General features: G+C 42.8%; 2 protein-coding genes across 3 annotated transcripts in view; both read right to left on the reverse strand.

The window, feature by feature from the left end:
• ETV6 (ETS variant transcription factor 6) overlaps positions 1-15,176 on the reverse strand; it is a 125,160-nt gene that overhangs the window by 75,291 nt on the left and 34,693 nt on the right. Inside the window, exon 2 of one of the 2 annotated variants that reach the window (XM_060275160.1) lies at positions 3,190-3,319. In XM_060275160.1, coding sequence (XP_060131143.1) covers positions 3,190-3,319 — 130 coding nt within the window. Of the gene's footprint in view, positions 1-3,189; positions 3,323-15,176 lie in introns of both variants that reach the window. The other variant, XM_035137312.2, reaches the window with a different exon arrangement.
• TTC38 (tetratricopeptide repeat domain 38) overlaps positions 1-15,176 on the reverse strand; it is a 155,678-nt gene that overhangs the window by 14,576 nt on the left and 125,926 nt on the right. The gene's annotated exons all lie outside the window — the stretch shown is intronic.

Here is a 15,176-nt window from a genome sequence, read left to right on the forward strand (position 1 = left end):
TCTAGGATTTGAGTCTTAGTATGCTTGGTTGCTCCCTTCCGCTGAATAATAAACTCCAGAAGAGCATGGTCACTCCCACCTAATGATCCTGCCACTTCTACCCCACTAACCAGGTCATCACTATTGGTTAGGACTAGATCTAAAATGGCTGGTCCTCTTGTTGCTTTTCCCACTTTCTGGACAATGAAGTTGTTTGCAAGGCCAGTGAGGAATCTGTTTGACCTTATGCTCTTGGCTGAGTTTGACATCCAACAAATATCAGGATAGTTGAAATCCCCTATTACTACTATCTCACTTCCTTTTGAATCTGTTCCTGGACCATCTGTTCCAGGAAGGCGTCATCTGTGTCCTCAGTTTGGCTTTGGGGTCTATAGTAAACTCCCACTCTAAATGTAACTCCAATGCTGGGTTAAATTTACTGCAAAGGCCCTCGAAAAAGAGAGCAAAATGGAATTTTACCCCATCCTCTCTGTCTTCCATGTACTTGTTAAAAATCAATGATTCAAACACACTTGCGATTTGGCACTACATCCAGTGCTTCTAAGGGAAGGGTTTTTGCTTACCTGTTTCTGGCAAAAACTACAAAGTGCCCTCATATACTTTTTGGCCATTTCCAAGAAGAAATTGCCCCAGGGTATTCCACACACCACGTGAGAAAGCACTTAATGATATATGGTAAGACCATCTTGTACAATAGCACAAAGAAACCAAAATTCTGGCATCATTTCCCCCCTTGGGCTGATTGAGTGGGGAGAGGAGGCAGTTTCAGGGCATCATTACAAATAATGAACTGAGCTTACAAAAGTTAAAATGGGACATTGAAAAGGGACAAGAGGAAGTCTAGAAATCCAAATAACCCAACAGATTAAAGCACAGTACTAAGGGGGCATATTAATATAGCTTCGTAAGTGCAAGCTTTCACTCCTGCAATCTGTCCCAAACACGTGGTGCCCAACAAATAATGTTGGACTCCCATCAGCTATAAACAGCCGGGCTAATTTTCAGGAATGATAAGAGTTGTAATCTAAAACATAAGGAGGATACTGGGTTGGGAGTGGCTGCCCTATACTGATTTTAACATATAAAATTGTCCCCATTGAGTTTCTGAAGCAGTGTCTGGAAAAAATACTGGGCTAGATGAAGGTAAACAATCAGAATCTTAATCTAGGCTGTGCAGGGGAAAACCAATTGCTCTATTCAACTTCTTTTAGATGGGGTTGTGCTCCCCACGAAGGACCAAGTTTGAGCTTGTATGAGCTCTTGGATTTGGTGCAAACAAGAGATGTTCAAGTGGCAGCAGTAGCCAGAGATAATTTTAATCTGCATGGCTGGTATGGCTGCTGGAATCCCTATCTGACGTAATCTGTTCCGGAAGTCCCTTCCAAAACCAAAGCGTTCTAAAACCAAGGTGTGCTTTCCCATAGAAAGTAATGCGTAATGGATTAATCCGTTCCAGACTTTTAAAAAAACAACCCCTAAAACAGCAATTTAACATGAATTTTACTTTCTAACGCGACCCTTGATCCAAAGAATGAATGCAAAAAACAATGTACTGCAGTCAATCAATCAATCAAGATGAACTGGGTTCCACACAGTCACATAACCAAAACAAAAAAGTAGCAAAAACAAAAAAGCAAAATTAATAGCAAAAACAGATAGACCTCAGCGAACACTCAAGTCGGAAGCATAATACACAAAATGGAAGTGTGGCACTCAAAACAGAGCATGTTCAGCTTCCGGAAAAAGTTTGTAAACCAGAACACTTACTTCTGGGTTTGCAGTGTTTGGGTTCCAAGTTGTTTGAGTACCAAGGCATTTGAGAACCGAGGTACCACTGTATTAGTGAATTCTTGGTGCTGCTTCTGAAGACAGTTCAAAAACCAACTGGTTCAAAATGTGCCCACCCAGCTATTGGAACACATTACACATATTATTGTGTCAGGTACACTGGTTGCCAGTGTGTTCTGGGCCAATTCAAAGTGTTGGGGCTGACTTTTAAAGCTCTAAATTGTTTGGGATGGGTTTATCTTAAGGGCCACATGCACCTGCATCAACCTGCCATCCCATACCTTAAGATCCATTCTGGGGGACCTGTGGAAATGCCAGCTGTAGCACCAATGAGGTTGGTGAAAACATGGAACACGGTCTTTCCAGGAAGTGTCTGCTCAATTATGGAACTCTTTTCCAAGTGGGATCAGGCAAGCCCCACCCCTTGTTAATGTTAAATGGGCCTTACAGGTTTTATCATTATGGGCTTCAGGTGCTACTCTAGAAAACTGGGTGAAGTTGGGTGAGTTACTTCTTTCTCTGGAATGATGCCTATATAATTATTTTGGATAAAACTGGGCATTTAAAGTGTTTTAAATGGTTTTATTGTTGGATTTTAAGCATATGTATTTGTATATCACCGCAAACAGCTTTAGTAGGCAATTTTGCCTAAAAAGAGGTCTAAAAGCCTATAAAATAGTTAAATAAAATAATCTGAAATACTACCAAAGTTAGCATATGGTTAGCTTATGGTTGTAGCATAAGCATGAGCATAAGCAATGAGCATAAGCATGCTATAAGCAACGATGGGCATCATTTAAATGCATGTGCACTTGAGTCAAGTGCCAGACAGGCACACAATGGTAGGAACTCACACTAATCATTTTAAAGTGATCTCCTAAAAAGCAAAATAGAGTAAACATTAGACACTGATTTACCAAGTGCTGGAAAAGTTGAGGTTGTTCATACAGTATTAGGTGTGCTCTGCCTACGCAGAATAATCTCCAAAGCTCATTGCTAGCAAGTGGGACTATTTGGAGTAGAAAATGCACCTGAAAACACTACGTGACCAGTTCAGAGCACCCTGTGTCCTGCCAGTAAAGCAAGTCTTTGGGAAACACAAAGCCCAACATGCACCTGTCAATCGGTGGTGAAATCCTTAGAGTTTTATTCAGATGTGCTTTGCTAAAGGACTAAAGGTGATTCCTTTGGGAGGAAGGGTGGAATATAAATTTAATACATAAATAAGAAATATGTATCACATGACAAAAAAGAACCAATCCATGGAAGGAGGAAGGAGGAAGAAGTGTCCATGGCATTAGTGAGGAAAGTCCATTGTTCTAAATAAAAGCGACAAGTGCAACAACAACAAAAGAAAGGCGCCTCCCACCCCAATGATAGGAGTATTGGAGGAAGACTCACGCAGGTGGGCTGGGAGCCGGATGGCCTCTTCCTCCATCCTGATTGCTCGAGGCACTGGGGCATGTAATGGTGATGACGAGGAAGTATAAGTTGGTACAGGACTCACGGGAGGGGTGTATGAAATCCTTTCCTGCTGTGATGGATAAGAAAGAACAAATAGAACAATATGAAATTGGGGGCAAAAGATGATGAATTAAAAAGGAACTCTGTGGCAGAGAACTGCAGTCAGATAATAAAATGTTAAGTCTACGAATATTGTTGTATTATTTCTATACCATCCTTCATCTAAGTATCACAGAGCAGTTTACAATATAAAAACATAACATAGTAACAAACGATAATAATAACCCCCCTCTCCACAAATGCACAGTTTATACGGCCACAGGTGGTTTACTTAGCCAAAGGCCTCAGAGCAGAGGAATGTTTATGTCTGGCACTTAAAGATATACCTTGGGTTATGGGGGGGGGGATCCGTTCCAGAGGCCCCGCCACAACCCTAAAATGATGCACATCAAAGCGCTGTGTCTTTGCACGCGCAGCGCAATTTAGCGCTTCTGAACATGTGCGAGCGGCGAACCCAGAACTAACCCGTTCTGGTACTGCCAGGTTTGCCATGGACGTTTTCTAAAAAATTGTTGCCCCACAAAATAATAGCCTGGTATGTTGTAAATGGGTGCTTTCATGTAAATCTGAAGAGACGTGCATGTCACGCCTCTTAAGGCTATTTGTAAGTGTAGCAGTGCACATAGCTGGACAGAGGATATCACATAAAATAACACATGTTGCATTTTGTTACTAAATTACTTGTGGAATTCTAGCACTTTGGGAGAAACATTTTCTCAATAGTGGTCTATGCTTTACACTTAACAGGAAGGTCCAGTAATGACTGAACAATGCAGTTTGTTAAGTTTCTTCCTTTTTGTGTGTTTTCAGGTGTCACAGTTAGCTCTCCTCTGGTCTCACACCTCCAGCATAGTCACAGCAAGCGCTCCTGGTGAATCCCCTTGGGGCTTTCATTTCAACCATGTCACCTCACAGCCGCCACAGGTTTGGACATGTCATGAGAGAGATGTCTTTGCCTTGGCCTTTCTATGGGAGCTATAGGCTCTGGTCTTGCACTCTAGGGAGTTGCTCACTTGATCTTAAAGGGAGGAAAGCTACTCCCACCTTGGATACACTCACCCCAATTCAAACTGAGTCCAATTAAAATTTATATAGCCCCATGGGCCTCAATTTTTCAAACCAATCTGTGAAAACCCATTCTAAAAAGGGCACTTGTCCAAATTAGTCAATTTAACTCTATAAGGGATCATTCCTGCTAAATCAAAGCATACACATCTTCATGGATCTGCTGTTTCATGGATCCTGAAGCTCCTTGGTAAAACGAGTTAGGGAAGCCTGGCAGAGTGCCATGTGGAACAAAGAAATGTGGTCATAAATTGATCTAATCTAAATATTGGACTAGGCAATAGCCTGATCTATTAGAAGGCATGTAGTGCATGAGAATCCTCCATTGGTGTATAAGCAATAAGACACTATACATTAAGACATTATACATTAAACATAAAAACAATGGCACACAAAAATTGTCCCCCCTTGTGGAAATAACACACTACCAGGCACATTTCAGCATTCCTACATAGTAACTCATAATACACACAACATACAAATAATTCCACACCAGTTGCATATCTTGAGGCAATCATGTGATTTTGAGACAATTCTTGCTGCTTTTACATATCTCTTCAACCCTAGGGCACAGAGTCTTGAGGTCAAAAAGAGAGAAAATGTCTTTATAATTCAATTTCCCCCCTTTTTCATCCCCGCTCCCCGCCATGGGGAGGCGCACCAAGGACCTCCACCACCACAGGGAGGTGCGGCAAAGCTCTCTGTCACCCCAGGAAAGTGCAGCACACCCTCCACCAGCATGGAAAGGCGTGATGGGGCCCTCCGCTGATGGGGATAGGTGTGGCAGGGCCCTCCTCCATCATGGGGATGCCCGGCGAGGCCCTCTACCACTGCAGATAGGCACAATGAGACCCTCCTCCACCACAGGGATGCCCGCAAAGTCCTCTGCTTCTGCGGGGAGCTGCAGCAGCCCATCGCCACTGTAGATACAGCATGATATAGCATGATATATTGAGATACAGTGATGTTTAGCTGGCGATATATTGTGATACTGAAAACCAGACATCGCCCCGCTCTACTCATTGGCAGCCAGTGCAGTTGGACCTGGATTAGTGCTATCAACTCAAACCATCTTGCCCTGGTGAGCAAGGTAGTTGTACGTCTTCAGTGGTCGTCCCACATATAATGTGTTGCAGTAATCCAAGCTAGAGGTTACAGAAGCATAGAAGGCAGATTAGGCTATCCTCAGGCAGATTGCATTGACAACACAAAAGCAGCTCTCCCCTTATCTTTGATATCAAGATTCTAAAGAGCCACTTAAGAAGTTGTCAGGCAGAGTGAATATGCAAGGGGGGAAGCTGAAGGCTGTCGTATTTTTGCATAGCTGGTGTGTTCAGAACAAAGCAGCTCTAAGAGACTTCAAGCAACCAATTTAGCTTTGGGGTGAACAATGCCAGCTTGCTTCTGCAACTCCAGCAAAACCTGCTCAGTGTTTTCTCCAGTGTTCTCCCTCCTAAGACTGCTAATCCTATGGTTAATTTCCCTCCAGAAACTCTTGCAAGGAAACAATATTAATAATCTACAAGGTGGATGCAAGATAGCATGACCCCATCCATTACCCGGAAGTCTGCAACTTTTTAGTGCAAATAATCCATCAGCACTATCACAACTTGCTCCAAATATTCCGGACATTTTTGCACCGTTTATCAAATTATTGGAAAAAAACTCAATTTCTCAATTCATTTCCTCCATTTAGATTTTATTTTTATTTATTTTTTAATTCTACCACCTCAAGCTTTTTTTTGAATAATTTTTTATTCAGCTTTTGAGATACAATAAAAATAAAGATAGAAAAAATGAAAAAATGAAAATAAATGACAAGACATTAAGAAATTAAACAATGATCAAACATTAATAACATAAAATAATCATCAAAACAGAACATAAAAACATAAATGATACCCCCCTTACCCTTACCCCCACCCCCCCACCTTGTGATAACTTCCAGCATTTTCTCTATTCCAGTTTCTGTTTCCAAATTCTTTTGTATACCTTTTTCTCTCGTTCTCTTCCATTACTGTTTACAATTTCTTGAGCCCTTCACCTATCTGCTAAGAGATCGACATTTTCTACAATTTTTGCTTTGTATTCGTTAATTTTTTCCCAATCCTTATCAATTTTCTGTTGTGATATCCCTAATTTCCTCGCCATATTCTGATATCTTATCATTTTAGTTTGCCAATCCTCTACCTTTAAAATTAAATCCCTTTTCCGATTTTTTGTGATAAGAAGTCTCTCGGATGCGGTTGCATACATTACTAGACATCTGTCTTTTTCCTTAATTTCCTCACTTAACATTCCCAGCAAGAACATTTCTGTAACTTTTTTAAACGAGCATTTCAAAAAAAAAATCATCTCTATATAAATCTTTCCCCAATTTTTTTTTATTACTTTGCAGTGCCACCATATATGAATGTACGAGCCCACCTCCTCATAACATCTCCAACACTTATTATCACTCCCTTTATATATTTTCCCCAACTTTGTCGGGGTTAGATGCCACCTGTATTGCATTTTCATTGTTTTCTTTTAGATCATAATTTGGTGTGAAATTTATATCTCTTGTCCATAATTTTTCCCATTTCTCTATCATTATTGGTTTCCCCAGTATTGGTTTTACCTACCGGTAGTAACCACCAGCTCTTTTGACAACTTCCATGAGCTCCAACATCACTACCACTATTCCTACTTATTAGAGTTTTCAAAGCTTTATCAAAGTTCTTTATAGCTTCTCACCACATACATTCCAACTCACTATGCCTGAATCCAGACTTAGCATAAAAGAAAGGTAAATGACCCCAGGGCAGTTAAGTCCAGTCAAAGGTGACTATCGGGTGTGGCACTCATCTCGCTTCAGGCCAAGGGAATCAATGTTTGTCCACTAACAGCTTTCCAGGTCATGTGGCCAGCAGGACTAAACCGCTTCTGGCACAACAGGACACCGTGATAGAAGCCTGAGAGCGCAGAAATGCCATTTACCTTCCCGCAGCAGCGGTACCTATTTATCTACTTGCACTGGCATGCTTTCAGACTGCTAGGTTGGCAGAAGCTGGGACAGAGCAATGGGAGCTCACCCCGTTCTGCAGATTCAAACTGTCAACCTTCTGATCAGCAAGCCCAAGAGGCTCAGTGGTTTAGACCACAGTGCCAGCTGCGTCCGTGCGCCCTGGCTTCCGTCGTGGTGTTCCGTTGTGCCATAAGTGGTTTAGTCCTGCTGGCCACATGACCTGGAAAGCTGTCTGTGGACAAACGCCGGCACCCTCGGCCTGAAGCGAGATGAGTGCCGCACCCCACAGTCGCCTTTGACTGGACTTAACTGTCCAGGGGTCCTTTACCTTTTACCTAGCATAAAATGTGTATTGTTGTGTCCCAATTCATTTTGGGGCAGCAAAAACTTTTTCCTTTTCCTTCAGGCATGCTCACAAGCATACAGTTGGAGAACCTGCAGCCATCACAGATTAGATCTTCCTTAGAGACCTTTCACAGTTTACATGGCAGTTGAATTGTGTATGTGTATGTGTGTTGTGTTGTGTTGTGTTGTGTTTGTATGTGCACATACACACACAAAAGGTCTGTTTGTGTCAGAAATACATGGGGAGCATGAGAGACATAAGTTTTTTTCCTACAATCAAGCAGCATATAAATTTTATGAATTTAATAAATAAATGAAACAATTTTTTAAAAATCCTTCCAGTAGCACCTTAGAGACCAACTAAGTTTGTTATTGATATGAGCTTTCGTGTGCATGCACCAGTGTGGTGTAGTGGTTAAGAGTGGTGGACTCATAATCTGGTGAACTGGGTTCGATTCCGCACTTCTCCACATGCAGCTGCTGGGTGACCTTGGGCTAGTCACACTTCTCTGAAGTCTATCCGCCCCACCCACCTCACAGGGTGTCTGTCGTAGGGGAGGAGGGGAAAGGAGATTGTTAACCTCTTTGAGACTCCTTTGGGTAGTGATAAAGCGGGATATCAAATCCAAACTCTTCTTCTTCTTCTTCATCTGAAGAAGTGTGCATGCACACAAAAGCTCATATTGATGACAAACTTAGTTGGTCTCTAAGGTGCTACTGGAAGGAATTTTTTTATTTTGTTTCGACTATAGCAGACCAACACGGCTACCCACCTGTAACTATAAACAAATGAGACCAAGTTCTCACTGCATAAAGTTCTCATTTTATATGCACAAGCTGCATATGGACGCTTCCATGACAACATGCCCCTCCATACAAAGCAAAAGCAACCCCCCTCCCCCTGCTTTATAGAAAACTAGATGCCAGGTCAGTGACGGTGCTTTACCCTGGCATTCTATGATGTGTAGGAAAAATTTGTTTCATTTCTGGTGAGGAGCTTTCAGTCATGTGAGCAGACACCTGCAGTCTGATGTGACACAGCCTGGACACAGGTTTACAACCTCGGTGAGAACTGGGCCAGAGTGTTTGGTGACAAAAATAACTGGTTTGCACTATAATGAATGGAGCAAAACAAAAGTCTAAAATGTGTAAGCTGACCGTTCTTTGGGAAGTGGAAGTGGAAAATAATTCCCATCTCAGTTGCAATGGGCACAGGGAAGGAGTTATGAGAATTATAATGGAAATATACTCGAGTCTAATGCACACTCGTTTTTTCAGTGCAATTTGGAAAGAAGGGTGCACATTAGACTTGAGTAAATACGGCACTTTGCACACCATGCAAGCGGGAGTTTGCTTGGTGCTCTTTTGCATTATCCAGGACTATAGAACCGAAGCAGAATATCATTGGTCTGAAGCTGGATCCTAAGCCAGAGAGCACTTCTCAATATGTACGTGTTCGGGCCTTGAAAACATCTTAAGGCTCAGAAGGGAAAACATCCAGAAGATTCTATATTTAATATGTGTCACCTCCAGGTAGGGCTGGGGTTGGGGGTAAAATCCTGCCTGACACTCCATAGTACCACTGCCGCCAGTTAAATTAAACAATACTGAGATAGATGGACCAAAAATCTGCCTCAGCATAAGGCAGTTTGCTGCATTCCTTCCAGAAGAATTTAAGAGCCCTGCTGGATCAGGACCATCTAAGCCAGTGTTTCCCAATCTTTTTTCCGACCTAGCCCCCCCCCAATGGATGGAACCAAGGGGGCATAGCTGCCAAGTCTCCCGTTTTTCGCGGGAAACCCCCGGATTTTAATCCGTTTCCCGCTGTTATCCTGAATAGAAAAAAATCCCGGAAGTCCCCTGGATTTCCTACCTGCCAGGGAGGCTCCATTTTGAGTGCCGCTCTGCCCATGTCTGGGCACCGGAAATCAGGCAGCGCCGGCACCAGAAGTTGCTTCTACGCATGTCCGGATGCAAAAAGGAGCATTAGGCCTTACCCACTTTTGACTGGCCAAGCGGATGGCCAGTCAATCAGATTTTTAAAAATTATTTTTCTTCACTTCTCCTTTGTAGCCACCAAGCCTCGTGCTGTGGCCCCCCCATTCACGTGATTTTCACCTGTGGCCCTCTTGGAATATCCGGGGGGCAGGGGGAATATGGGCCCAGTTGGAAAACACTGATCTAATCTTACAGTGGCCAGTGAAATGCCCATTGGAATGCTTGCCCAAATTCAACCCTCAGCAGCTGGTACAGTGGTACCTTGGGTTACAGACGCTTCAGGTTACAGACTCCGCTAACCCAGAAATAGTACCTTGGGTTAAGAACTTTGCTTCAGGATGAGAACAGAAATTGTGCTCCAGCGGTGCGGCGGTAGCAGGAGGCCCCATTAGCTAAAGTGGTGCTTCAGGTTAAGACCTCTGGAATGAATTAAGTTCTTAACCAGAGGTACCACTGTATTCTGAAGCAAACAGCCTCTGACAGCTCTCATGGCTATCTTCTACCTCACCCTATTCTACCAGTCCAAGCATCCCTGTCATCTAATGCTTTTCCTCTATAGGCCACAACCACCCAATTACACAGTCTTGGCTGCCGATGTATGCAAATACAATAAAATTCCTATACAGAGAGAATTAGTAGGTCAGGTTCCCTGGCATGCTAATTTCTACACACATGAGCATCCAGTCATGTGAGCTCCCACCTGCAGCCTGAAATGGTGTAGTAAAAAAAAAAAAACTTATTGACTCAGTATCGGCCACTCCCACCATTCCCACCATGCAGTGCACAGAGAATGGAGCATGGTGTTTGTCATGCGCACATATTTGCAGCTAAGGGGCAAGGGTGTGGAACTGACTGATTAGTAGAAAAGACTTGGATGACAACACACTTGGGGTGGGGTGGGGTGGGGTGGGGGAGAAGAGCTGTTCTGGCATGTGAGAGGAGACAAGTTTACCAGCCCCATGAGAACTAGTCCAGAGGCACACAATTGCAACCCGTCCTGCTGCACCAGCCCATTTGCCCTATTCAAGGCATTGCTTCCTAGCTCTGAGAGCTCCTGGGATAACTCAACTGGTAGAGCTTGAGACTCTTAATCTCAGGGATGTGGGTTTGAGCCCCAGATTGGGCATTGCAAGGGGTAGGACTAGATGACCCTTGTGGTCCCTTCCAACTGTACAATTCTATGGTTCTATGAAGAAGAGAGGTCACAGGACTAAGGGGGAGCCCCAAGCAGCTGGTAAGGCAACAGGCTGTGTGCATGACTTTTGCTCTCTCTTAGGTCTTGGAATCAGAGATAACATACAACATGAAAGCAGTGAACAGCATATTTTAGGGTCCTAAAAAAAAACTTTGAAAAAATAGGATTGTAGTTAAATTACACAGAAAGACCAAACACAAAATAAAAGGCCCAGCAACAGCAGCTGCATGAACCATAACATTCTCTCCTATTATGGAAGACAACATTCAGCTTTATCATATTCGTCAGAGGTTTTTATTGCATCATAAATATCAGCTGATGATTATTGTCCAGGCACTTGAATCAGTAATTATATATTTTTTTTTCCAAATTGTGGCGTATTAGGCTGGAACATGTGTTTTTTTAACTATCAATCTTTTTAGAATGAAAAATAAAATTTATAAATTCTGCAAAAAGGTGCCCTGTATTATTTATGACTTGATAGTGTAAATTTGATGTGCAAGCTTCCCCACAATGGCAACCCCCCAGCATTTACTCTACCAGGTTTCCATTGCTCTTCTGCAGTTGTGTTATCATCAATCTGACTGCGGCTAATGAATCTGTTAATGTCTTTAAATCCTACTCCTACAACCCCTCAAAGTAAGTCAAACAGTGAAAGTAGCATTAGGTTTGGGTTTTAGAGTTGTCTGCCCAGTTTGGAAATTGATCTCCTTGAGTAACTCATGCTAAAAAATGACAACAGCTTTCAAAAGACAGATAAATCACCTTTTCACCATAATAAGTGGCTTTTTAATCAAAGAGCTGTAACTCTGGTATGACATAAAAATAATTCCTTAAAGTACACCCACCACAGCTCTCAAACCATTGTGAATGATGAAGGATATTCAGGTTTAAATGCAACTTCCCTGGCTTCAACAGATTTTGAATGCTCCCCCCTGCCCCGCTTAAAAGAAAGAACAACTAATTGGAACAAACTTCTTAGTCACACAACTGTTCCTCTAAGGCAGTGGTTTTCAGACTGTGTTTCTGGGAATCCTGGGAATTTTTTGCATGCTTAAGGCTTTGTGTATAAAAAGTTCAGTGATGAAAGAAACCGTCTCAGCTCATGTCAGGAAACAGTGTGGTCCAAATGCCACGACCAACATGGAACATGAATGGAGTCTCTGGGCCAGATTCTTATGGAAGAGGCAAGGGGAGATAGAAAGGTTTCTCTAAGTCCAGCCCAACCAGGTAAATCACCTGAGAGGCCAAAACTCCAAGGAAATCCACCTCAGCTTTGTTGAAGCTTTGGGTGATTCTCTAATTTGCTCCTGCATGTTCTGGCTTCTTTTCACCCCTACCAATTATCCTTCCAGTCTGCCCGATTTCTGAGGCTCAGGGATAGAGCCTGGGGGCCAAAGGGGAGCCAGCAGATGGAGTCTGCTGTGTAAAGGTAGAGCCTGGAAGAGGCAGAGGGTGGCACCTGGTGGGTCCAAGAGCAGGGCAACGCAGTTCAAGGTAGAGCCTGGTGGACATTGGGGCACAGTCAACAGCAGAAGCTCACAGGGAAACAAAATTCCCTGGCTCCTTAATTGTATCCCTCTCACTCTAAAGGTTTTGCTCCTTTCTCCTGAAAACAAGATGTCCAGAACTCTGAAGGTTCAGCCCAAGTTCAAGAGATTGCTTTGACCGTGAGCATCCATGTTTCAGCCCTGCTCCTTTCCCAATTGGACTTCTCACTTCATAGGCCAGCATGCAACTGAATCTGCTTGCAGTGACCATGTTTATCATAGAATCATAGAGCTGCAAAAGACCCCCAAGGGTCCTCTAGTCCAACCCCCTGCAGTGCAGGAATCTCAACTAAAGTATTCATTACAGATGGCCATCCAACTTCGGCTTATGATGGATAAGACAAATCATGAGTATACCTACATACACTATGGGCCATTATTCCTGTGCTATATTGCTACCGGTATTCACTCCTCCCCCCAAGAGAGATAAAACTGCAGTATGACACAGTGGAGTTGACATATAATGAGACTTGTAGTTGCACCTGTACCTTTATGTTCACAGAATGTGGCTGGAGGATTCGTTTAACACACACACACACACACACACACACACTCTCTCTTTAATGTTGGTTGCAAGCTGGCAAAATTCTGTGAATGCTCGTGACATTCATCTTGTTTGAGCAATAGTTGTGGAACCAGTTTTCATTTATTTTTGGCAGTTTTCTCTCTCAGTCCTCAGACTCTTGTCAAGAGCCAGGACAACAGAAAGCAAACAAGCATTAGAATTTCTTAATACTAGTTGAAAAAAGCAAAGCAAGGTTATTGTCTGCAACAAAATGCCAATCATAAACCTCAGCTCAATATAGCTCAGAAGATACACCACTCAGTATAATCCATAAGTTGAGATAAGAATCCAGGTTTAATTATTGTTATAAAATTTACATTGGTTGCTCAGCCCACTTTTGCCGCAACTGGTCTGTGGCCCCCATTAAGTTGCCCAGAGGTGATATTATAGTATGCAACCTAAGAACAGAGAAGGGGTAAAGATGCTCACAATTCCTCCCTTGTGAGTGGGTAAAAAAGAAAGTTTGGTAGATAAATTAAAGGCTAACAAATTAATTATGGCAGAAGCTTACATGAACACCCTACATCAGATGTATTAACAGTTTTCCTGAGACATGCATATTTGTTTTATAGATTTATAGCCAGAAGCTATTGATGTAGTGTACAGTAATATAAAATGAGATCAAGTATAATAAATACGGACTCTATAAACAATTTCTGCAATGGTACGATCAATATTCCATAATATGGCCAAGTAACACTTCAGGAAAAGCCTTCATAAACAAAAATGTCTTTGGTAGCTGCCTAAATATCAAGGCAGTAGGCACCTGTCTAATTTCAGCTGCTGATGCCAAGGGGCTGGAGCCATACATTCATAATACTAGTTGAAAAAAAGCAAAGCAAGGTTATAGATAGATAGATAGATAGATAGATAGATAGATAGATAGATAGATAGATAGATAGATAGATAGATGACAGACAGACAGACAGACAGACAGACAGACAGACAGACAGACAGACATGTACCCACAACTCAGGATAATACTTCATGCATATGATGAAGTTGACAGTGATCCATGGAAGCTTGTGCCCTGATCATTGGCCACGCTAGATGGGGCTGATGAGAGCTGCAGTCCAGAACATTTGGCAAGGACCATGACAGCTACCCCTGTTTTAAATTAATTACGTTACTATAAAACTCACACCTGACAATAAACGTGGTCTTTCTTTAAAGTTTTATCCCACTCAGTTCTGAAGGTTTGGGAGTTAAAAGCCAGGAAACACATACACTCTGCAAATCAAAGCTAGGAACAGAGGAAGCAGGATGACACCAAGTTACACCATTTGTTTGTCCATCTGGACTGCCTGCATTGCCTTTTTAGGCCCATGGGGATATTCAGGTAAGTGCTGTGGGCATCGCATCACTCCCTTGGGTTTTTCCCTCCCCTTAGAAGCTCTATATACTTTTCAAGGAAGAAAAAATGAACCACCCTCACCACAATGTGGGCAGCGACAGGGTGGGAGTCAGAGGCTTTCTGAATGACAGGAGGTGACATCAAGGGCACAGGTGCCATATTGGCAACCTCTACTCTACTCTACTCTGAGAGGCGGACAATTTTCCAGGTGTCTCAGGCGGAAGTCCTTCTCACCACCTGCAACCTGACCTTTTTAACAGAAGATGGCACAGGTTGAACCGGGGACCTTCTGAATGGAAAGCATGTGTTCTATCACTGAGCTAGCCTTCCATGACATTTTAATGTAAAAGGGGGGGGGGCTTCACTGAATAGTCACAAAATTCAGTTCTTAGCTAAAATAATAATAATCCTCTAGCTCCAGCTTCACCACCACCATCAAAAGCAGTAGGTAACAACAAATCTTCCAGATGTTTTGGTCCACATTTAGGCAAACCTACAACATTGAAGGAATTGCTTAATTGGAGGGCAGTAACCAAACTTTGGCTTACCACTCATGGCTTGTTTATGAGAAAAGGAATCCACAAGCACCGCTTCATAGGTCATGCTAAGCTAGTCGCTTTGTTTGTTTCCCCTGACCGGTTAAGTAAGAAGTGGGCAAAACTGAGAAGTGGGCCAGCACACTGGGGCACCCGGCTCAATAAATGAGGCCAATGAAACAATCCCAGAAAGTAACAGGAAGAAGCCGGCCAGAGTGGCAGGGGAAACCCAGCCAGATGGGCAGGGTA

Source organism: Zootoca vivipara, chromosome 5, assembly GCF_963506605.1.
Source record: "Zootoca vivipara chromosome 5, rZooViv1.1, whole genome shotgun sequence".
Lineage (NCBI taxonomy): Eukaryota > Metazoa > Chordata > Lepidosauria > Squamata > Lacertidae > Zootoca > Zootoca vivipara.